A 23,320-nucleotide genomic window follows, 5' to 3' on the forward strand; every position below is an offset into this window, starting at 1 on the left:
CGGGTTTTAGCTTTGCTTTCCTACCTGCTGAAGGTATAATGGCTGGAAAGATCAAGGCCAAATCAAGGACGTTTTAGGCCATTTAGAAATCCTGGCCAGGACTTAAAAGAGGACGTATCACACTAATACATTTAAATAAAGAAATGACACTTGAAATAAAGAAGCATTTAAGATTCTGCACTATTTCTTGGACAAACTGAAGGCAATCTTGAGCTGCAACATGAAATCACAATGGACCCCATTTATCAGTGTGAATTTTGCACCTCAGTGTGTATCGCTTTGTTACTCTCACTTCCTGAACCCACAGCACAAGATTGCATGTAAATCTAGAGTCAGACGATTATTTCTGCTTCATGATTCTGTGAAAACACAATTTCAAGATGACCTAAACAACTCATACCTCTTAAACATTAGAATTTCACACCGTGTAGACTGAGACAAACATGTAACATTGGATTGAAGACTGTTATAGAGCATTTCCTGTCAGCTTTGTGGGTGTGACAAGTAAATGTTTGGACTACATGTTGAGACAAGTCCTTTATGGGCTCATATTATATTGCAGTTCACTCATTCTTGTTCTAAGACTACATTATTTTACTGTGAGCATGAGTAGTTTTATTAAGCTCTGCATATTTATATATATATTCTAATAAAGAACACAGTTTCCTTTATTGGCAGGGCATGTTGCAAAAACAGAAACAATCAAAATAAAACACTAAAAGGTATTAAATATTTTTATTTGCTGTCATGTGACTACCAAAACCAGAGAACAATGATCTTGCAAGTTTGTATTTAAATTTATGATATATATATATATATATATATATATATATATATATATATATATATATATATATATATATATATATATACGTTACTCTCTTCCACCAATGCTTTTATATATATATATATATATATATATATATATATATATATATATATATATATATATATATATATATATATATATATATATGTGTGTGTGTTTTTTTAAGGAGTATGTAGAGTAAATGTTTTGGTAACGCATTACAATATTAACTAACAATGAACAATATATATATTACATATTACACATTATAATATATCTTTGGTAATGTTAGTTAATTAAAATGTCCCTGTTCATGTTAGTTTTTTAAGAAAGAAAGAAAGAAAGAAAGAAAGAAAGAAAGAAAGAAAAAGAAAGAAAGAAAGAAAGAAAGAAAGAAAGAAAGAAAGAAATGATTTAGTACTTTATATCATTAGGTTATAGATTATGTAACTGTTTCTCTCTGTTAAGTTTGCCTCTCTTCTTCCGGCCCTCTTTCAGCGCTCGACCAACCGCGCGTCTCTCCACAGGTGATCGGTGTCTCTCTCCAACCAATGAAGACGCAGAATGTATTAACCCTTTAGTGGTCCAACCAGATCTTTTCAAGGACTGTGGGAGCTGGACCTCGTCGTAAAACAAACGTTTGGTCGCTACTTCTGTCAAGAAAGAGTCTCGCGCTCAGATTAATTCAAAGTGGAAGCGCAGTGTATGCGCGCGCGCGGCGCCCGTCTGGGATTTTTTCGCGCGGATTATCATCATATGATCATCTGGTTTATGAAGACGGATTTTCTGCGGCAGTTATGATCCAGATCTCATTCCAGTGATGATGACTGTAGAGCTGGACATGCTTTTGCTGTATGTCCTCTTTTCCCCCACAACTCCCTCGAGTGGTTTTGGGAATCTGGTCTTGACATGTTTTATGAACTGTCACCATCACCCTGGTGGTGGAAAAACGGGTGAGTTACGTTACTCTCTTCCACCAATGCTTTTATACACAACTTTCTTTTTAAATTATTGTTAGATTGAAGCTTTATTAGATTCAGCCTTATGTCAGATTATGTTGTTCCTGGTTTGGTCAAGATCTATTGAAATTGAGATAACCTGGCAGATCCAGTGGCCTATTGTGTCTCTTTGTATGAAATATTCAGTTTTATGTAACAAATGGACAGGAAAATGTTCAGCAATAGACTGAAGACAACACACCGCCCTCTGCTTGACCTCATTAAACCGATTGCATTACTGTTAAATTTGGAGCTGTTTAAATAAGGACTGTTCTTGAATTGGTGCCAGTTTTTTTTTTTTTTTTTTTTCTAACCCTGTTGGATCCTCTGGAGTTGAGCACAAATGTGTGTATATATATATATATATATATATATATATATGTGTGTGTGTATATATGTGTATGTATTCCTGCTTTAAGAAATAGCTTAAACGGTTTACTGGTCTTACTTGGTCTCCCAGCCTGTTTAAACTGATGTGTTGACTGGTTTTTAAAGGTTTGGCTAGGCCAGACTGAGAGACCAGTTAAAAAAAACAAAACAAAAAAAACTAGTAAACCCATTTAAAATGCATTTGTGTTTTTCAGAATCTGTTGAGGACGTGCTAGGTTATAAGCTACAGAAGACTTGCAGAAAAAGAGGTGTAGTGTTACATGCTTTAATTGTGCATTGTTTGGAGATCTGTGTATTCCTCACAATATATCAGTGTTTAATAGACATATGGTCTGGATTGTAGTTGAGGCTTTAAGTATGATCTCTCCACCTTGTCTAACAAATCATCCTGTGATCTTGAAATTAAAATATTATAACTTAATTGACGAAGCCCCCGATGATGTGCACTACTGAAGGTCACAATCTCTATAAACCTGTCTGCTTCCATTGTTGTGACTTGTGAGTTTTGCAGACCAACTCTTAAACTATAAGGTTTGGGTGATCTTTTTATGGTAGGTTTTATTGTGATGTTATGGTTTAAATAACAAGCTATTAAACCATAAATAAACCAAGGTATTTGTTTCCCTCTTGGCTGTTATCTTTCTCAAAGCCAATGAAAAAGACAGCTTGGCCTTTCGAGTGACCTGCTTTTCAAACTGCTTCTCAGTTTCAAGTCCTCTTCCTGCTCAGAAGCAGTTTATGTTTATAATGTCAATGTTTTCTGAGGTGCGCAAAAAGTGTGACATTATCCCGTAGTTTTATGACTAGCATTTGAAAAAAAAAATGCAGCTGAGGGTTATGATAGCGGCATAGTCATGGGAAATACTGTCTTGATATTATTATTATTATTTTTTTTTTACATTTTATTTAAATTCAAATATGTTATTGATATATTTATATATAATCTATATCTATTGACCATTTTGGTCTGTTTGTGTGTGTATGTGTGTGTGTGTGTCTGATACACACCTAGTTTCACTTCTCTATTTCTCACATTCTGACATCTGTGTAGGTCGAAGGTTAATGACTTAAACTGAAGAACTGTAGTCAACAGGATGCGATCATCGACTGGGTTAATTGTTTAATTCTTGTGCAATCAATCGTAGTGTGTTTGTTGAAATTACAATGTCATTGTAGAAAGGAATGCAGACATAAATCTGTGACGTGAGTTCATTCCTTGCATTACACCACCAATGTGGCTGTTTGTGACTTTACATTTATTTAGTGTGGTGACTTGTTTTCGGACAGGGCAACTTCATGAGCTGTGAATTACATTTTTGTACCGCTTGTAGTGCACAAGGCAAATGTATTTCATTGGTGTATCTGGATTTGATCAAAAGGGGGCGCCGTCTCCAAACACACGAGTCTGAAAGGACCTCTTTGTGTCTTGATTGTAATATTAATGGACAACATGCACTGTGCATGAAGTTATTTATGCCACTAAAATGTAGAAAAAAGTATTCATAAATATTTATAATGAGTGGCTAAATGTTTTGACATTTTCATATAACATTTCATTGTAGAGATGTTGTGATTTAGTCTATTTTTTAGACATTTAAGTGGCCTGAAGCTGTCAGATTTTCATTAGCCTATCTCATTACACAAAATCAATATACATCTGTTATCTCATATAAGCTCATTATTGCATTCATTGTCGTTATTTTTGTAAATAATATTTAGTGATTTTGGCACACAAAAAAAAACAACTAATAAAATCAGTGAACTTTAAATCTAACGCCCAGTGTCTGATTCTCACATTTAAAATGCACTTTGAGTTATGTGCTGTCTTGTGCGTTATTTGCATTTATTGTTGATCTGATATATTTTGCAGGTACGATATAACTTTTTTTTTGGGGGGGGGGGGCTGAAACGATTTAAATGTTTTCGCGGAAAAGTTATCTTTATGTAGGCGTGTGTATGTGCGCTCGCGCATGTTTCGTGACCGCGTTCGCTGGCGTTTGTGAGGGAGGAGGGAAGAACGCGGATCGTCTGAGGAGTTTTTAATGTCCGCCATGTTCAGAATGGCGCACTGAGGCAGCGAGAGAAAACACACACACACACACCCGCCTCTTTTTCCTCGCTGGAAGCTCTTCTATTCCATCTTTTTTTTTTTTTTTTTTTTTTTTTTTAAGTCTCCAACTCCATCCACCCTCCTCCATGAAATCCTTGGCGGTTTTATGGGTGATTGTGAGGGGATCGGATAGATTTATAGAGTAAGATGAGTAAACTGTCGTTCAGGTCGCGGGCGCTGGACGCTCTCAAACCGCTGCCCGTGTTCCGCTGCGAGGATCTGCCAGACCTGCACGAGTATGCGTCCATCAACCGCACCGTGCCGCAGATGCCAACCGGCATGGAGAAGGACGAGGAATCGGTACGATTTTTACCATTCAACCGCCGATTTTGTGCGATACAGATTTGTTTTTTTGTTTTGTTTTTACTGTCAATCTGCGCAGCTTTGGATGTAACAAAATGGCCGATTGCGTGAAGGGTTTTACACGGTATTTTTGGCCCGTTTTGCAGTGTGCACCTAGTTCAATGTCTGGTATATACAGTTGGATTTATTTGATGGCTGTTTATGGTGTGAAAGTCTGGGTTTGTCAATCCGTTCCGACCCAAATCGTGCAGCAAAACACAAAAGGAGTCATGTGATCGCGGACTCGGCGACGACATTTTGTTGGTCTTTCTCCCTGCAGTGGCGGCAAACGGCAGGCAGAGGGCGGGAAATCACGCGGTCACGGGAAACATGGAAATATCACAACATACTTAAAAGGAATAGTTTGCCTCAAAATGTTAATTTTGTCATTTACTCATTGTCATGTTGTTCCATTCCAATGTGACCGACGTTGCTTTTGTGGGGATTCCAGACGGAGAATGTTCAGTCTTGACAACCTTGTTTACCATTCACTTGAATGTGTTTTTATTTTATTATATATTTTTTTTCATGTAAGGTTAATGAAAGTGAATGGTGACCAAGCTGACCGCGTTTCCATGCACAACAACATTCTTGTTAATTCACAGTTTAGTCATTTCAGTTATATTAGTGTTATGTAAACACTAACTTGATTTCCTCAACCAGAATAAGCCAATATTCTTGATCCTTGAATCAAAATAAAACACACTTGTATATTTTAACACTTTGCATTTTTCAAACGTTAAAATAAATGTTTTTAAGGCGGTCAAGGGTCTTTTCACTCCCGTGTCTCTCATTTGGAGAGCAGACAGGTTTTTAAGTGTTATCGTAGTTTCTGTCTAAATATCAGTTGGGGTATTACTTGGCGTTATTTTGTAAAAGCTGTGATAAGACCACTCTGGTGTAGAATAACATTGGATAAACTCTTCTGCCCCGCACTTTTATCTGCCTTTCTCTTCTGGCAAACCTGTAGCCTAAATACTGGTGGTCCGAGTGACCTCTGTCTCGGTTGTTCTTGGATAAGCTACTGGAAAACCAAATCGTTTTGGTGTGTTTATGTTATAAATTGCTGGCAGCACAAGGCTGTCGGATGACTGCAGGACGTGTGTCATGTCACTTAACATTTCATGTTTGTTTTAAGACCTAATTTGTTCATATGTTCTCCGACAGTAAATGACTGGTGTGGTTAACTGGTTTAAACTGATGTATGGTTTGTTTGTAAGTTGTGCTGGAGTGGTTTTCTCCCAGTGGTCAAGCGTTTTGTCATCTGTAATGGCTGGATTAGACTCATTTACTGTCCGTTTAGTTCTTTAGCTGTTCATGCGTTTTATTCCCCATGGATCTTTTTTTCAAGCACTGACACAACCTTTCAGAATATATTGCATACTGTTCAGTCTTGTGGCTTTTATTTTTGTATTTCCCCCGATATCTTTACTTCTCGTTTGTATGTCAGACCAACCATGTTAGTGGATTTAAAAATGGATGCTGAGAGGAGAAATTAAGTGCAGGACATCCTTTCTGAACAGCGGGAACTCTCTGTGTCCATAAATTACTCTATGATTGTGCTTTTTTTGTAATTAGCACGTGCACTGATATGCTGCGCTTTCAGCTTTTTACCAAGCAAATAGTTTGTATTTAGTTACAGCTTCTAGTTAAAACAACATTTTAAGCAAAATGGCTTTTAAATGGGGCCAAAAATTCACTTAAGCATCAAAATGTTGCTTTGAGATTTTAAAAGTTATGTTAATATAAATGCATTTTTTACTGTTCAAGAGTATAAAAGATGTTTGATTTGTAACTTTTTATGTTAACTAATGCTGCATTTGTTTGATCAGATATACAGTAAAAAAGTTAATATTGTAAAAACATTACAACTTAAATTGAATTAATTAACCGTTTTCTATTTGATTACTTAAAAAAAAAAAAAAAATTAAAGGTACATTTTTTTTGCATTACTCCAGGCTTCAGTCACATGATCCTTCAGAAATCATCCTAATATTCTGATTTGCTTAACATTTTTGTGGAAACAATGATACAATCAAACATTCGTGGTAAGATTTAAAAGAGAGCGAAATTAAATTTTATTCAGTGATAGTAAGTGAAGACATTTAAAATGTTTAAAAATATTTCTATAAAATGCATTAATAAATGTAATATATTTGATAAATGCAAATATGCTGTTCATTAAGCTAATCAAAGAATCCTGAAAAATGAAATGAATCACCATTTTCACACAAAGTGTGAAGCAGCACGTCTGTTTTCAACATTGATAATAATCAGAAATGTTTCTTGAGCATCAAATCAAACCGTAATGATGTCTGAAGGATCATGTGACCCTTTAATAATGCTGAAAAGTCAGCCTTTTACTACAGAAATACGTTTAATTTTATAGTAAATAAAAATAGAAACCTTTTTTTTTAATATGTATTTTGCAATAAGATTTCACAATATTACTGTTTTTAATTTTTGAGCAGAAGAGATTTATTTCAGAATCATTAATAATTGCAATGTTTCCAAAGTTTTGGTAGGTACTTTTAAAATGAAGTTTGATTAATATTTTATTATTATATGAATCATTATTATGCTGCTTTTTATTTTTACATCACACTACTATGTAAGCATCCCGGTCGTGTTCATTGAGTCATCAAACTTTACTCCTCGTCTGACACTGTTTTTTTTTTTTTATTCTGTCTGTTTGTAATTCTAAGATGTGATGCCAATATTGTTTATATTGATGAACAGATCTCAGTGATGCTACCTGACATGTTTATTGAAGTGAATCAAACATTTCAAGGGCTGCCACACTGTTAATGAACGTAGTATTACAGTAGAAGGTCACAGATCTCTCGGAATTTCATTTGGCGTTGTCATTATTTTGAGTTTGTCTCTAGTTTTCTTAATGTGTTTTTAGACACTCTCTTGCTGGTAGATGTCATTTTATCTTCACTGACAAATTTCTTGTCACATGAAACCGTAGTGAAAGCCACAAATTCCTCCCACTTTGTCAACAAACATTTGTTAATTAAATCTAGTCTGCAGGCTACTGCTAGATCTTCATCTGGCTTCTGTTTGTTTTAACTGGGTTTTCTGAGGATGTTGCTGATGTCTCGACTGCACATTGACCTTGTTCGGAGATCATATCAATGTGCTTTTATCAACAAATTGTGTCAGTCATAACCAGGATGGCACAGTGACGTAATTATTGTAGCATTAAATATATTTTCTGACGACTAAAAGCAACAGACCGCTACAGTTGAGTTTGTGCTAAATCTACCGGTTTGAGCGAACATTGGAATGTTTGAAAATAAACCTTGAACGTATGAAAGACAGTGGCTACGGTTAACTGTTCGTTTGCCAATGTTCTTCATAGTATCTTAAAGGTTTGTAATAACTTGAGGGTGAGAAAATAATGACAGAATAAAATTTTTAAACTGAGCTATTCCTTTAAGAATTAAAGTAACTAAGTAAGTGCCTATAATAGCAAAAAAAGGAATTGCAACAATTATGTGACCAATTTATTTTTATTCACATTCGTCTTCATCACCGTTGTTGAGCACGGTGCATCATCTTCTTTATGCAATGCATGGTTATTGTCTACACTATTAAGTAATAGTAACCTATATAGGGTCTTTATGGCAGTCATGTGTGATCTTTGGCAAATACGTCAAGCCGGTTTTCCCAGACATGACAGTTTCCTCCTTCCAATGACATTCCAGAGTATAGTCTAGCCTAGAGGTCATGGCAGCATTCCAGACAAGTTTGACCTGTTTTTTTTCCCTCCTGTTCTTGGACGGACAGACCAGGACTGTGTAAATGACTTGGCATGTTCTGTCGGATCAGCATATCTCCAAATAGCAGTGGGAATATTAGCTGATAAGGAAAGAGATTGTTTCTAATGCAGTTTGATGTGAGAGCGATAAACGATATGGCTTTTGATGGTGTGTGGTAATGAAGCTTTCAGCTCTGGCTTGAGGGGAACAGCCAACTGTTAATTGATTATTTCTTGCAATTGGATCATTTTAATTCAGTGCTTTGACCCTTCAGGGGACAATAAGGACTGTCTGATGGCCCGTGTGCAGCGAGAAAGATGCTCGGGACAGTTGAGCAATTTGTCACTGCTGCATCATCATGAAAGTTTTTCATTTGTATGTGTTTTTAAGTCTTATTTAAAAATTCAAAATGATTTGAAAGCATTCAAGCCAATCGACTATATTCAGTCCTCACGGGCTGTTCTGTCTGTACAGTGCACATTCTTGTGCTTGAATGGACAAATAGCCTACATAATTTCTCCAAAAAAAATGTTTTAAGTATTACTGACCCCAGGTTTTTGGACAGTAGTGTATATGCCTCTACAATGCATATATATGTGACCCTGGACCACAAATCCAGAAGAAAAATGATTTAAATTGAGATTTTTAGATCAGCTGAATAAATGTTTTCCATTGATTAATGGTTTGTTAGGATTTGACACTATATGGCAAAGATAAAACTATTTGAAAATCTGGAATCTTGAGGGTGAAAAAAAATTATGAAAATATTGAGAAAGTCGCCTTTAAAGTTGTCCAGATTAAGTTCTTAGCAATGCATAGTCCTCGGTTGCTTTTCATGTCCGCGGGTTGAAGCGACCCCAATACAAATAACATGATGTTTAGCTCCTAAAATGCGAATTTTACCAAGGCAATCCTGCCAAAAAATGTGTATTTTAACCCCGGGACTCAATATTTCATCGGGGAACCTCCTGGAAATGCAATTGGGCTAGTTTTGGACTAATTTTGAGAAGCAAGGATTTGTTTTGAAAACCTGGCAACCCTGATCTGAACACACATGCTGGAGATGTATTTCTTATCACAGGAATGCCTTTACTGACGAGATGCGCATGAAATCGCATTCGATTTTTTTTTTTTTTTTTTTTGGCACAGCCCTACTGAAAGGGGTTGATTTGGAGCAAATTGAGTTTTTTTTTTTTTTTTCTTAGCTAGACTACATCCAAAATAACATATCCTCATGCTCAAGAGCTTTATTTTTTATTTTATTGAGTAACTTGTTTCCTTCTGAAATCTGTTACATCATGGAAGTAAAATGTGTTATGAATGCAGCAACAACCTCGGGGTTGCTCTAGGGAGATCATCCCTGTAATAAGTGTTCTAGAAGTTGCTTTGGACAAATTCTTGTGCATGTCCTTTGGATCAGCTAGATCAACAGACGCTCCATATATCTGATGATTTATCCAGGGCTTGTGAATTTGAGCTTTACGCGGAGTTGTGGGTCTTTAGAAGTAATGAAGTTGAGACTGAGGGGTGTGATATGTACCATGCTGTCGTAGTGATGCGTCAGTCAGAAGAGAGATTCTTGAGATTATACTACGATATTATTTAAAAAAAAGTGTATTGAGTTGCATGCTTGGACTTCTGGTTTAGAGGTCGACCAGTGTATCTGTTTTGCCATAATTGGCACCGATAGTTTATTTCTGGAACTATCGGCTGTCAGCTAAAATTCATGCTGATAGTTTTTCCGGGTTGCGTCTGTTGCTGGAGTGGTTGAGAAGCTCCAATGTCATTACACAGTAGACTAAAAGATTAAAATCACCGAATAATGAGGCACAGCAAAGGAATAACGTGTTCTACAGAACCCCTAAAGGGAATAAATACGAGACGGGAGGAAATAGTATATTTCAGTTCTTTCTGTCCCAATTTTATTGTTGGGTATAGGTATACTGTAGCCATATAAATTATGGGCATCGGGAAGCCACTATTAATTACGGGGCATTGAAATCGCTTTTGAATGAACGCTCGCTTTTTTAATAATGTGCTACTGTTTTAACTTTTTTTGATACTTTTGTCAAAACAAATCTAAGATCGATATTCCCAAATCTTTCTACTGAATCGAAGTTAATATTTCAGTAGTTTAACAAATTGTGTACGTTGAGACACAAAAAATGTGTGATTTTATTAAAATAATAAAAAATGTTAGAGGTAAAAAAATACGATAGTCTAATTTTTTTATTCTGGAGAGACTTAGATGTGGTTGTTTTTCTTTCAGAGCTTTTTTTTGTGTGGGTGTGTGTTTGTTTTCTCTCCCTTCATCTGTTTGTAATTATGATCCTCTGAGGTCAGTGATGGGGTCACCTTCGGCGGGGGGAGCATTTGCAATCTGAAGGTTATTCAGAGGACTGTGCCAAAGGAAGTCTGGCTTTTGTCTGCTGATAATTGCCTCCTTGCGTAAGAGCTTTCAGTGAGGGTTTGCAGCTGAGCCATTTAAGACTAGGTGTGTGTGTGTGTGTGTGAGAGAGAGAGAGAGAGAGAGCGCACGTTTGGGCTCTAATGAACTATTGAAAGTTAGTTTCTAACGAAAACACAATGTTTGTGTTAAAGTAAATGGAGAGCTCTTTTTCTGCTTTATTACTGCTATTACATCACCGACTTTTATCTCCTGAGTTTCTTCGAGGTCCTCTGGTGAAATGCTTTCAGGCTATCATGTGTAATGTTTTTAATTTCCTTACGCCAAGTGCCATCGTTTCAGATGAGCTCCTAGGATGCATGACGTCAGCTGAACTGGACGAATGATTTGAACTTTTTGAGTTCAATTGCTCTTTATGCTGTTTTCAGGCTTTTCATTTCCCAGCATGGTGTATTTTTGGACGCTGCACTCATTTATGTCTTTAAAAGTAGGTTTATTTTGTTTCGTGCAGCCTGTTTACACTGTCTACTGATTTGGGGAGGTTTTTTGAAACCGGTTCAGGTCATCGCATTAAAATGGTTTCTGTGTTTTCTCTGAAACCGCAGCTCATCTGTATTGTGGTCTGATCTCTATACTGCAGATTAACAGAGGAGATAAAGGATGAAAACGAATGTATTGTGTAGTTCTGAATGCACTGTAGTTATTGATGTAATGATCAAGTGAATGGCTCAAAGGCAAAATTGGCTTTATTGAGGGACCATTACATTGCCTCTTCAACACTGGTTATTGTGGAAATTGGACTTCTGGGAAAAAAATGCCTAGGCAGGTCATTGCAGCATGTTTTTATCATCTTCGTGGAAAAAATGATGCCATCCATTGTTTGCAATCAAGTTACAGTCATGAGGACAATAAAAACATTGATGTTTTAAACTATATCCTGAGCTTCTTCTGCAGGTTGTCAAGTGTTTGGTATATATCTTGCAAATGGCCTGAATGTCTGGTGTTTCGCAATTCATAAACAATAATAACTTTCAATTTGCAAGCAATTTTGTTCTTTTGATTTGAATCTTTTAATGAGTCACTGGATGCATTTGAGGATAAAGCGGTTTGGAATATGTATGAATGGATAAAATCCAAAGTGTTCATAAACAACAGTTTAGAATATCGCAAAATTTTGATGATATTTGACCTAAATATCGTTGTTCCTTTCATTTATTTTTCTCAGTTTTTTTGTATTACGCAATTTCAAGTTTATTCGCTAAATGAATCAGACTTTCCAATGGTAATTTACATAATGCAACAAAATAGTAGCTTGTATATATTTTAAATGGATGGTTCACCCAGAAATGAAAATTGTTCCAAACCTCTATCTATCTATCTTCTGTGATGCACAATATATATTTTGAAGAATACTGGTAACCAAACAGTTGCTGGTAGCCATTGACTAGCATAGTATATTTTCCATACTATGGATATAAACTGCTACCGGCAACTGTTTGTTTCCCAACATTCTTTAAAATATATTTTGTGTTCAGCAGAAGAAAGAAACTCATTAAGGGTTTGAAACAGCTTGAGGGTGAGTAAATGACAAGACTTTCATTTCGGGGTCTACTGTCCCTTTAAGGCTCACTTTTTGTGGTTCAGCATGATTCATACTTGTGTCGCTTTCTTTATGGCTGCCCTAGGAACACCACCTTCAGAGGGCGATTTCCGCCCATCAGGTGTACGGAGAGAAGAGGGATAACATGGTGATTCCCGTCCCAGAGGCCGAGAGCAACATCACCTACTATGACTCGCTCTACCCCGGAGACTTCAAGATGCCAAAGCAGCTCATTCACATACAGCGTGAGTGCACAGATCCTATTGAAGGAGTTTTTCTTTAATGAAGAAGTGTTTTATGTAGGATTGTAATGGGGAACAGGTATTGCAGTGTTTGAATGAAAGTGGTTGTAGCCTTTGTTACTGACATCTGTCCACCAATTCCTGAACAGCAGGTGTTTTGTGTTGTGTTTTGTTCTTCGTGAGTGTTTCTGGATTGCATGCTGCACCATCTGCTATGTCCTGTACGTTTGGGGGCTTTCACTTTGTCTGCTTGGTGAAATGTCCCCAGAATGCCCCTTTCCTTCAAGTTGTTTATTTGAATGCATGGACCATTCTGTGTATCTTTTTAAACATCATCTGCCAGCAGCAGGTGATTTGAGAACATTTACAGGCGTAAATATTTCTTACTATATATTACTATATGTAACTATATTCTGCATCATTTATTTTAAAAATAGTTTTTGTTCACATTACAGTGGAATTGCTAAATATCGATGAGTCAGTCTCTATTTCTCGGTTGAGGTTAGAGACTTGAATATCGTGATCTTGTTCCATGTTTTTGCTTTAGTGGCTTAATGCGAGAATATTGATGCTGGAGAAAACAAAACCTTAGTCACCCCAGATAAACTTTTTCACTAAGCTAGATAACGCGCTGTTTTTAATGTTCTTGATTTAAATCATGCACATTCATTTCATCAGTGATTATCAGGTTATTATGAAGTTGTACTGTTTCTTTTAACTTGCCTTCAGGCGTTTAGTCGTGACTTATGTTTATTTTGTGTTAACTGGTATTAATGTGTGTTAGGGTGTTTGAAAGTGAAGGTGAAGGTGAAAGTGACGTGACATTCAGCCAAGTATGGTGACCCATACTCAGAATTTGTGCTCTGCATTTAACCCATCCAAAGTGCACACACACAGAGCAGTGAACACACACACACACACACTGTGAACACACACCCGGAGCAGTGTGTAGCCATTTATGCTGCGCCGCCCGGGGAGCAGTTGGGGGTTCGATGCCTTGCTCAAGGGCACCTAAGTCGTGGTATTGAAGGTGGAGAGAGAACTGTACATGCACTCCCCCCACCCACAATTCCTGCCGGCCCGGGACTCGAACTCACAACCTTCAGAAGATTTTGAATTTTTTTTTGTTTGTTTTTTTTATGCGCTGAAGTGAGACAAACTATCTTTTTTATTGTCTTAAATCTTATTCTTACTTTGCTTTTTTTTATGCAGTGCCAGTAAACAGTGATGTGTGTCATGCTCTTAGATGTTTCTTTGTCTGGCTTAGTGTTGTAATATGTGTGGGCTGCGTGGGTAGTCAAAAACTTTGAATATTAATCATAAAATGTGTTCTCATTGGTTTTTGTTGCATCATGCAGCATTGTGACTTCAATTACAGAAAAAGTATTTGGAATACTGGGAATTTTACCTGTCTGAAACCTTATCATAACTCAGAAGTTCTATAGCAGCCATCCAATCAGATTGAAACGGGCTGTTTTTTCCTATTGCCTGCAATTTATCTGTGCAAACTGTGCATCTCATGCTCTCTGTGTTGTTTTAGGCTAAAAGCAAAATTGCATTGATGAAACCTTGAAAGAATGAAGAAAAGTGGCCATGTTGTCAGATCTGAGGACTTGCTGCAAACTTCTAAACTTAAAACGAATCACTGAAAGGAGTCTTTGAGTCTGTTTAACTTCCACTGCCTCTCTTTCCACAGCTTTCAGTCTAGATACGGAGCAGCCAGACTACGATCTGGATTCGGAGGATGAGGCTTTTGTGAATAAGCTGAAAAAGAGGCTGGAGGTGGAGGCCCTGCAGTTTGAGGAGATGATTTACAGATTGGAGAAAGGCAGCGGACAGCAGGTTATTAAAAAGATTCACCGCTTACAATGAGAACTGCTGAATAAAAGTGATTCTGCTAAACCAACCTCTCTGAGTTCAGGAGGTTGCTGTGCGGAATCCTTTAATCCCACAAACCAGGAGTTTAGTTTAAATTGGTGACTGATGCAGATATCTAGAGCAGCTGAAAGATGAACTGCTGTCAGCCAATGCTGATTAACCATTTCAAAGTTAGAAAAATAGAAAAATATTCATAATGTTAGAAAGGATTTACATTTCAAATATGTGCGGTTATTCATGCATTTATTCTTCATCAAAGAAAAAAAAAAAATGCATCAGAATGATTTCTGAGTCATGTGACACTGAAGTCTAAAGTACTGATGCTGATTATTCTGCTTTTACATCACAGAAATAAACTACATTTAAAAATATTCAAATATAATTATAATTTTAAATTGCAATAATAAACTTTTTTCCAAAAACAATTGTAAAAAAAATTACTGACCCCAAAATTTTATATATATATATATATGAAAAAAAAGAAAGCCCAGTTAATATAAACTGCATGTTTTTTATATATATATATATATATATACACACGTATTTCGTTTTTTTCTGTACCACAGCTGGTGACCCTGCAGGAAGCAAAGCTTTTACTGAAGGAGGACGATGATCTGATCAGGGAGGTGTTTGAGTACTGGAGCAGGAAGAGGAAACTGTGTAAAAACGGATCCCTCATCCCAACCATCAAGCAGGAAAAGCGGGACGGTTCCAGCACCAGTGACCCCTATGTGGCCTTCAGGCGCAGGACTGAGAAGATGCAGACGAGAAAGGTGAGCAGTTCTGGTCAGAGCTATGGCCGTATCGATATTGTCTTATTCCTTTAATGCTGATCCTCTAACAGCCTGGATTGATGAAAGCAACTCTGTACCGCGCTCACTTTAGGTCGAGCTGCCAGCCTTAAATGTATCTGTATTCAATGCTTTTGGACCTTTTAAACATAATTTAAATACATTTTTATGAGGCCAAATACTAATGGTATCATTCATGGTTCCCCAGAACCGTAAGAATGACGAGGCGTCGTATGAGAAGATGCTCAAACTAAGAAGAGACCTGAGTCGTGCCGTCACCATCCTGGAGATGATCAAGAAACGAGAAAAGAGCAAACGAGAGCTGCTTCATCTCACACTGGAGGTTGTGGAGAAGAGGTACGTAGACTCAGTCTCAGCAGTTTGCATCTGTTTATGATGAATATACAAAATACAACTTAACTTTGCTTTGCATTTTAACATACCTAACCTGCTTGACCCTAGAATTCTCAATTGCGTTTTGCTATGTGCACGTTCAAGAATAATGAGAGTGGTTCATGTATTTTAATTGGCTTAGGCTTTATTTCATACCCTAATTAAGGGGCTTTTTATGTCTAAATTAGCAATTATGGTTCACCTTGTTTGTTCATGAAGGCCACCTGACCGAACTCCATTATTCATTTGTCATCTTTAATCACTGAGATATGTTGGGTAATTTGTATGAAAAAACATATGTAAAGATCAGTTGCATCCTCCTTGAAAATCTCTACTCTTTGATTTCAGGAACGCCATGCCTGACTGTGGTTCAGAGGTGATGGCAGAAGCACTAGCTATGGCAAAACCTGTTTACAAGATTCCCATAATACCCTTCTCTAGCAGCAGTACGTACCGCCACCAGGACCACGTAGACTTCAAAGACTACAAGACCAAGGTGGGTACATCATATCATCATGAAATCACAATTGATCTTATTGGGCACAGTTCATCAGTGCGTGATAATATTATTTTGCCAATATACAATAACTGTGCTTTTTCCACTGACGTCATCAATCCCTCAGACTGTGTTGTGAATGTACCAGTGTGAATCACACTGGGTCAAAATTGCATTGTTGATTGAAATAAAAATCAGATATGTTGCATCGATGTATAAGTCACATTTTATTGTTTATTGTGTAAAACAAACAAATTATAGTTGCCTTCATTATAAGCGTCATTTATTGTAAAGGCCAAGCCTAAACAGATTTATTTAAAGTGAAACAAACTATCAGGGTGTTCCAATCCAAATGTGTCTGCTTTGTATGCACGCATTAAATTTGCTTTGAAATAATTCGGCACATTTCAGGTGACTTGTATTCCAAAAAATATGGTTTGTATAATTACATGCATCTCTCTCTTTCAGCCTGAAAAGACAGATGTGGTCAGAACAAAGAGGAAGTACGAGAAAAAGCCCAAAATCCTGCCTCTCTCCACCCCGTTGCATACTGGATCCTCACTGTTTAACTCCAAAGACCTCAACCAATACGACTTCCCCAGCTCTGATGAAGAGCCCTTTTCACAGGTGAGCATTTGCTTGACTGGATGTAATCACTATTTAAAAGCATAATGTTTAATTACTTAAGCACCTAAACTGGTTTAGTCAGTGGCTTAATTTCTGGATTCTTTATTGGATATACATTTCAAAAGAACAGTGTTTAAAATCTTTGAAACTGAGGTATTTTAACATTATGAATGTCTTTACTGTCATTTTTGGACAATTTAATGTAACTTATTCTGAATAGAATTTATTTCTTAAAAAACAAAACTTAAAAAAAGCATTGCATAGAAATTGCACACTCCATACTTAAATTAATTTGGCTTTATAGTGTTAATTTGTGAACTTTAGACTTCATTGTTTATGCAATCAGTGCATAAAAGACTTCCTGTTGCTGTTGTCCAGATACATTCGGGGTCATCAGAGGCCGAGGAAGAGAACGAGGCTGATGGAGCATTTGCCTTCAGGCGGAAAGCAGGATGTGTTTATCACAGTGTAGGTGTCCAGCTCTGACATATCTCATACCTTACGCTTCCTCTGTTCCACATCCTTTAATCGTTCCTCTTTCCTCTCCACTGTTGTTCTACACCACAGCATATCCCAATGTGCATTACAGCAGTTTCAAAACACTTAATAGAAGCTATTTTTGCTGCTATAACTTTTAACATTACTGTAAATGTAGGGTATGTTTCTTTGACTATTAATGTGTTTAAATGAAAACGAAAGGACGCTGTGGTATTCTATATCATATTGTCTTATTGTAAATAAACAGTGAGGAAAATTGCAGTAGCCAAGGCGAGCTGACTGATGTTATCAACTACACTGCTGTTTGCAGAATTACAGGACTTGCATCGCCCTGTCTGCGGGAGTTCACACCCTGAGTCGAACTCGCAAACTTCGAACTACTTAGGATGCAAGTCTGAAATTTGCCTACCGTATTTTCCGGACTATAAGTCACACTTTTTTTTTCATAGTTTGGCTGGTCCTGCGACTTATAGGCAGGTGTGACTTATTTATCAAAATTAATTTGACATGAACCGAGAGAAATGAACTAAGAGAAAACATTACCGTCTCCAGCCACGAGAGGGCGCTCTTTGCTGCTGTAGTCTATCACTGAGCATCATAGAGCGCTCTCTCGCGGCTGTAGACGGTAATGTTTTCTCTTGGTTCTAAATAAATGTGACTTATAGTCCAGTGCGACTTATGTTTTTTTCCTCGTCATGACGTATTTTTGGACTGATGCAACTTATACTCAGATGCAACTTATAGTCCAAAAAATACGGTACTTTGTATTGAGAAACACGCACAGAACTACGTCACCAGACTATTTGCCTAATCTTCACGGTACATTAGATCGCGGTAGAAACACAGAAAGCAACAGGTCTGGAGGGAAAATAGTTCCTGGTACAATTGTTCCGGGTAATTTCGTGGGAAACGCGACATCACTTTTCTCTTTCTCTTTTTCCCTTCATTTACCATTTTCTCGGTCACATTCTCATTTGGTGTCTGTTCCTGCAGCCCCGTTTGGATCACAATGGCGACTGGCCCTGGTCTGGAGGAACAGAGGGAGGGTCATGTGACCTGAAGTTTCGGTACTCCCTCACAACCCTTACCATTCCCCGCCGCTGTGTCGGGTTGGCACGGCGACGGGTGGGACGGGGCGGCAGGTGAGTCAAGTCCATACATCATTCGATCTCGTTCTGTCTAATCGTATTGCCCGTTTACTTAATCCTATTTAATCTGTTCCTCAGGTTACTTCTGGACCGGGCTTATTCCAATTTAAATGGTTTATTCCAAAGTCTGGACTCGGACTCTGAGTCGAACTTCTCCTTCCCTGCTTCTCCTCTCCATCCGGAAACCACTTCCCAGACGGTTTCCTCGTCCTCTTCTTTCTCTCGTACCACGTATTCAGACCTGAGGCAGATCTTCCGAAACATCAAAGCTTGCCGCTGGAGGCACTTTAAACCACGGACACTAACCAGCCAATCAGGCGCAGAGGATCCACTGTCACAGAGCTTGTTTAGGGGGGGTGTGAGGGGCGCAGGGCGGGGCGGCGGTACGCTTGGCAGAACCGCAGGCACAGGACCACCCACTGTAGGTAAGTGGATGCATGCAAAGTGCTGGATCTGTTTGCTTGCTGATGTTTATTTCAGCAGTGTCAATGAAGCCTGGATATAAACATGGAATGATTGACTGTTATTATAATTGAGAAAGCTCAGTTAGTGTTTGATGCAGCGATACTTGGGAATGATAGTCACTGCCAGTGCTCTTTTCTGTAGGGGTGCATATTTTTTTCACATTGATGCAAAAATATTACAGAGCTGTTTGCAGAAGATTATAAATATTTGATTTCATTAAATGCAACCAATTCTCAGTTTCCCAGCTCTATAAATGTCTGCCAACACTTGACCAGTGACTAATTTTACATTACAAAATATTTAAATGAGGACAAATTGTTTGCGACAGCTGGCTTGTCGCTGTCAAAAGAAAGCAGTAAACCAGGAGAAGCAAATGCTCACCTGAAGCACAGCTGCAGCGTTTCATTAAACCTCATTAAACGCGCCACCATTAAATGAAACCCATTCAGATGACAAAAAGAGTGCAGTACATTCTCCAGCTTTATATTTGCGTATCGGTCCAGTGATCAGCTCCAGTTTTTAATATCATCTACACTGCTGAAACTCACTTGTTGTGCTCTTTTTGATGAGAAACCTTTGTAATGCTGTTAAACTAAATTGGTCCACATTACATTTGAGAGAATATATTGATTTGGTTTATTCTTATGCTTTGAGAATGTTTTGCTAGTTTGAATGGAAAGATCCCTAAAATAGACCCTGCGTGCAATGAATAAGTGCATGCTATTCGAAACGAATGTTTTTGTAATTTCATCAATGTATAGTGACTTTCACTAACTTTGAAATATTATTTCTGTATATCTGATGCATAACACCCAGTGTCAACTTTGTGTTTTTAAGATTTCTAGTCTCTGTCATTGAACAAGAAATGCTGTGCAATTGTGAGACTGTATGTAATATAATTATAATATAAATAGTATAATATTTCTGTTTTGTGTTTCAGCGTTCACGGCTGAGCAGTATCAGCAGCATCAAGAACAGCTGGCCCTCATGCAGAAACAGCAGCTGGAGCGGATACAACAACAGGCCAATGACACCGGCTCCAGTCAGGTGTGTAACGGAGACACACAAGTGTCACTCGTGTCTGCGAGTCTGATGGCTTGTGTAACACTCTCCTGCTGTGTCCTCAGTCTCTTGTGTCCAAGACGTTGGACTCAGTCAGCGCCCAGTTTGCTGCTTCTGCACTCATGACCTCTGACCAGCTTTTGACCCTTAAGGTCAAAGAGGACGGCGTAGGAGGCGGAGTCAACGGAGTCGTCCAAGCTTCAGGTTTGTGTTCTGGACAAGCTAAATCTTTTGCACTTGCTCGTCCTGTAATAATATATTTTTCAACTAATTTTTGTTTGTTTTAAAGGAGTTTATAAGGGATTGAGCATCTCTGCCACATCCTCTGCTGCGGTCCTCACTAGCCAACCAACATTGATCGCTGCCCCGCCCACCTTCCTATCCTCAACTAGCAACTCCAACACAAGCTCCGCCCACACGGTCCACAGCCCTACAGGCAACCACAGTAACAACGCAGCCAACTCCACCTCTCAGGTCCTGATCAACAGCAACCTACGACTCAGTGTCACCACACCCTCTATCACCAGTCTGAATGCCCGTCACCTTCCCAGAAGTCTCAGCAATGTGCCACCCGCTGCCTTGAAGCTCGCTGCCGCCAGCAACCGCCAGCTCCCCAAAGTCAACACTGGGTAAAGAATTACATGTTGTTGTGTTTTTTTTTTATTATTATTATTTTTATTTTTTGCAAATAAATTTTACTACATTTAGAAAACAGTAACAATCCAGAATCTTTGTTGTTGTTTTATAATGGAAATAATAATGCAAATATTAGTTTTTTTATTGTATTTGGCAAATTGTAATAATCCAGTTTGGTGGGTTTTTTATTTTTATTTTTTTCAAAAATTTTGTTTGCAAATAATTTGATAGCCTTTTTTTTTGCAAATGTTTAACAAAGTGAAAATTAAGCATTTTTTTCTTGTTTTTGCTTTTTAGTAAGCAGTGACAAGCATATTTTCATTGTTTTGTGCAAAAAAAAATTTCTAAATCATTATGAAAGTAACAGTCCAGCATTTTCTGCATATTTTTTACTATATTTAGCAAATCGTAATGGCAAATATGTTTCATTTTCTATATTTATCGAGCAGTGACAATCCTGTAATTTATTTATTTTTAGCAAATAAAAGTGGTATTTATTTTTTAGCAAATATTTTGTGAATATTTGTTATAACAATAATTTTCCAAAAAAGTAGTTTTGTCCCTACATCAAACTGTGACATTTAGATCTTTAAATTTAAATAACCATAAATGAAAAAAAAATTCATTAAAAATTACAAATCTACAAATTGAAAAAAACGTGTTCACAAAAATCTAAAGTTCTGTGGTTGCTTTTCTGCTCTTTCTTGATTGCACTTATGTGAAACATTGCATTAGTTGTGCAAGTACATTAGTCACTTTGTATGGTTTGTTTATCGGGTTATTGATCTGTTTCTTGTTTGTTTACAGGGAGAATCACGAGCAGGAAAAGCAGTCCCTCAACAGTATAACAGAGAACACAGTGGCCATGGAGGTGACGTAGTGACCACTTCCTGGGCGTCTGTTGTTGTTTTTTTTCTCTCTCTCTCGTGCAGTCTTCTGGTGCTGTGCACCAATTGGGTTCGGGGAAGCAAATGGACAGCGGGTTTCCACAGCGACTGTCTGAATGTGACAGAAAAATACATCTTTATTTTTTCCCGTTTTTCTTTTCTTTTTTTCTTTTTTCTTTTTTTTCCTGTTAAGAATAGTGATGTGTAAATTATGATTATGGCTAATATTCGATGTACAGAAACTACATATTTGTAAAAGCCCACCACCATCTTGTGTATATACGCTACTTGAATACAGAACTGTTGAGTTGATGATTTGCACTTGGAGAATGAAAGTGAACGAGGATGAGTGTTTGAGGTAAACGTGAGTGTGTGTGAATAGTCATGTGCATGGTGAGGAAACCTGCTGTTCTACCTATTTATTGTGCTGTGTTTACAATTATTAGTTATGTGTTTTTATGTTGGTTATTATCTTTTATTTCATACACTTTGTCCCTCTGTTGTTTCCTGTGGTGGTGTTTTTAGGAAGCCAGCAACTCCTAAATTTCCCCGTTTTCAAGTTTGACTGATTCACTCTGTGAATCAAATTGAACGTTAATGGAATCATGCAATTATTTTTTTTTTTTTTGGTTTTATTTCATTTAATTTCCCCTCCTCTTCTGGGAGGAATGTGACGTCGTGGTTTGACGCCCTTTAGGTTCAGGGGTTAATGGAAGGGCACATTTAAAGGAGGTGGTTATTGGAAGCTTCCATTTTTATCATCCCAAAAATAAAAAGACAAACAAGGGATGAAGTCTTCACTTGGGAGCTTCCAAGGCTTCCGGTCAACAAAGCACTATTGTTTTTTTTGTTTGTTTTTAGTTGATTTATTGCTGCTTTTTGTATAAATTGTTCCTTTTTCGTACGATGGAAAGTTTTTTTTTTTTTTTTCCATTTTTATATTATAGTTATTTTTGTATCTTGTTTTTCATTTCTATCATTCTGTTCATTTTGGTTTTTTCAGTTCTTGTGGTGAAGCGTCTGTTGCACTTTGTTAACAGAAGACTTCATTCTTTGTTGCTAAATGTCACACACAATGGCTGATAAGCGCCCATCCGAGTCTTCATTCCAGTTTAATGACATCATTCAAGCCCAAGAAGGATCAAAAGAGGTGGATGCCAAATGAATGTCATCTCCTTGGCCTTCTTCTCTAAACGCATCGATCCAGCAGACTCTGGACTACTTCAAAGCCTGAAAAAACCTACAAGTTAAAGGTTGTGCCTTCCTTTGGGAATGTCCTGCTCAGTCTCTTCCATGAAGAGGATGCTCCGGCTCAAGACCGCGGTCCTGCGGTACACACTTGTCCGGTGCTCAGATCTCCAATGCCCAGTCCACTGACTGAACTGAATCACTCTCCTCCAGGGGTTTTCTAGTCGGATCTGGATGGAGGCTAAAAAAATATATATATTGAATAAGTGAAAAAAGATATGACAATTCAAACGTGAATCAAACAATAAAGCCCAGGTTATTATATGTGAATCACAGAGTTGTTTTTATTGCCTGAATTTATGAAATTCTTAGAAATTGATACTTTTATTTAGCAAGGATGCATTAAAAAGTTTAAAAGTGACAGTAAAGACAATGTGACATAAAAATTCCATCTCTAATAACAATATTATTTTTTTAATCAAATAAATGCACCCAGTTTGAAAGGTGTGGGTGCTTCTAACATTGAGCACCATGAATGTTTATTGATTTTTATTAATTTTCTTAAACATCCTGCAGAACTTCAAAAA

General features: G+C 37.4%; 1 protein-coding gene across 2 annotated transcripts; it reads left to right on the top strand.

The window, feature by feature from the left end:
- The first annotated feature begins 1,394 nt into the window (after positions 1-1,394).
- LOC113055915 (enhancer of polycomb homolog 1-like) lies at positions 1,395-23,063 on the top strand. Of its 2 annotated transcripts, none has more exons than XM_026222299.1 (14): positions 1,395-1,761; positions 12,508-12,667; positions 14,361-14,506; positions 15,109-15,315; positions 15,542-15,690; positions 16,075-16,222; positions 16,691-16,849; positions 17,228-17,317; positions 18,341-18,489; positions 18,574-18,920; positions 19,901-20,007; positions 20,088-20,226; positions 20,312-20,651; positions 21,466-23,063. In XM_026222299.1, the coding sequence occupies exons 2-14, from the start codon at positions 12,568-12,570 to the stop codon at positions 21,536-21,538; spliced, it is 2,154 nt and encodes a 717-aa protein (XP_026078084.1). In that variant the 5' UTR covers positions 1,395-1,761; positions 12,508-12,567; the 3' UTR covers positions 21,539-23,063. The 2 variants fall into 2 exon arrangements, with proteins under 2 accessions (XP_026078084.1, XP_026078083.1); XM_026222298.1 differs by lacking the exon at positions 1,395-1,761 and adding an exon at positions 4,191-4,606.
- The last annotated feature ends 257 nt before the right edge of the window (positions 23,064-23,320 follow it).

The sequence above is a fragment of the Carassius auratus genome, chromosome 37 (genome assembly GCF_003368295.1).
Source record: "Carassius auratus strain Wakin chromosome 37, ASM336829v1, whole genome shotgun sequence".
NCBI classification, from domain to species: domain Eukaryota; kingdom Metazoa; phylum Chordata; class Actinopteri; order Cypriniformes; family Cyprinidae; genus Carassius; species Carassius auratus.

What these genes read in the sequence shown, in the direction of transcription:
- LOC113055915 (XM_026222298.1), top strand. Translation starts at nt 4,454, where the DNA reads ATGAGTAAACTGTCGTTCAGGTCGCGGGCGCTGGACGCTCTCAAACCG. An exon ending in TGGAGAAGGACGAGGAATCG is followed by an intron (nt 4,607 to 12,507) that starts GTACGATTTTTA and finishes TGGCTGCCCTAG; the next exon opens with GAACACCACCTTCAGAGGGC. An exon ending in CGGGTGGGACGGGGCGGCAG is followed by an intron (nt 18,490 to 18,573) that starts GTGAGTCAAGTC and finishes TCTGTTCCTCAG; the next exon opens with GTTACTTCTGGACCGGGCTT.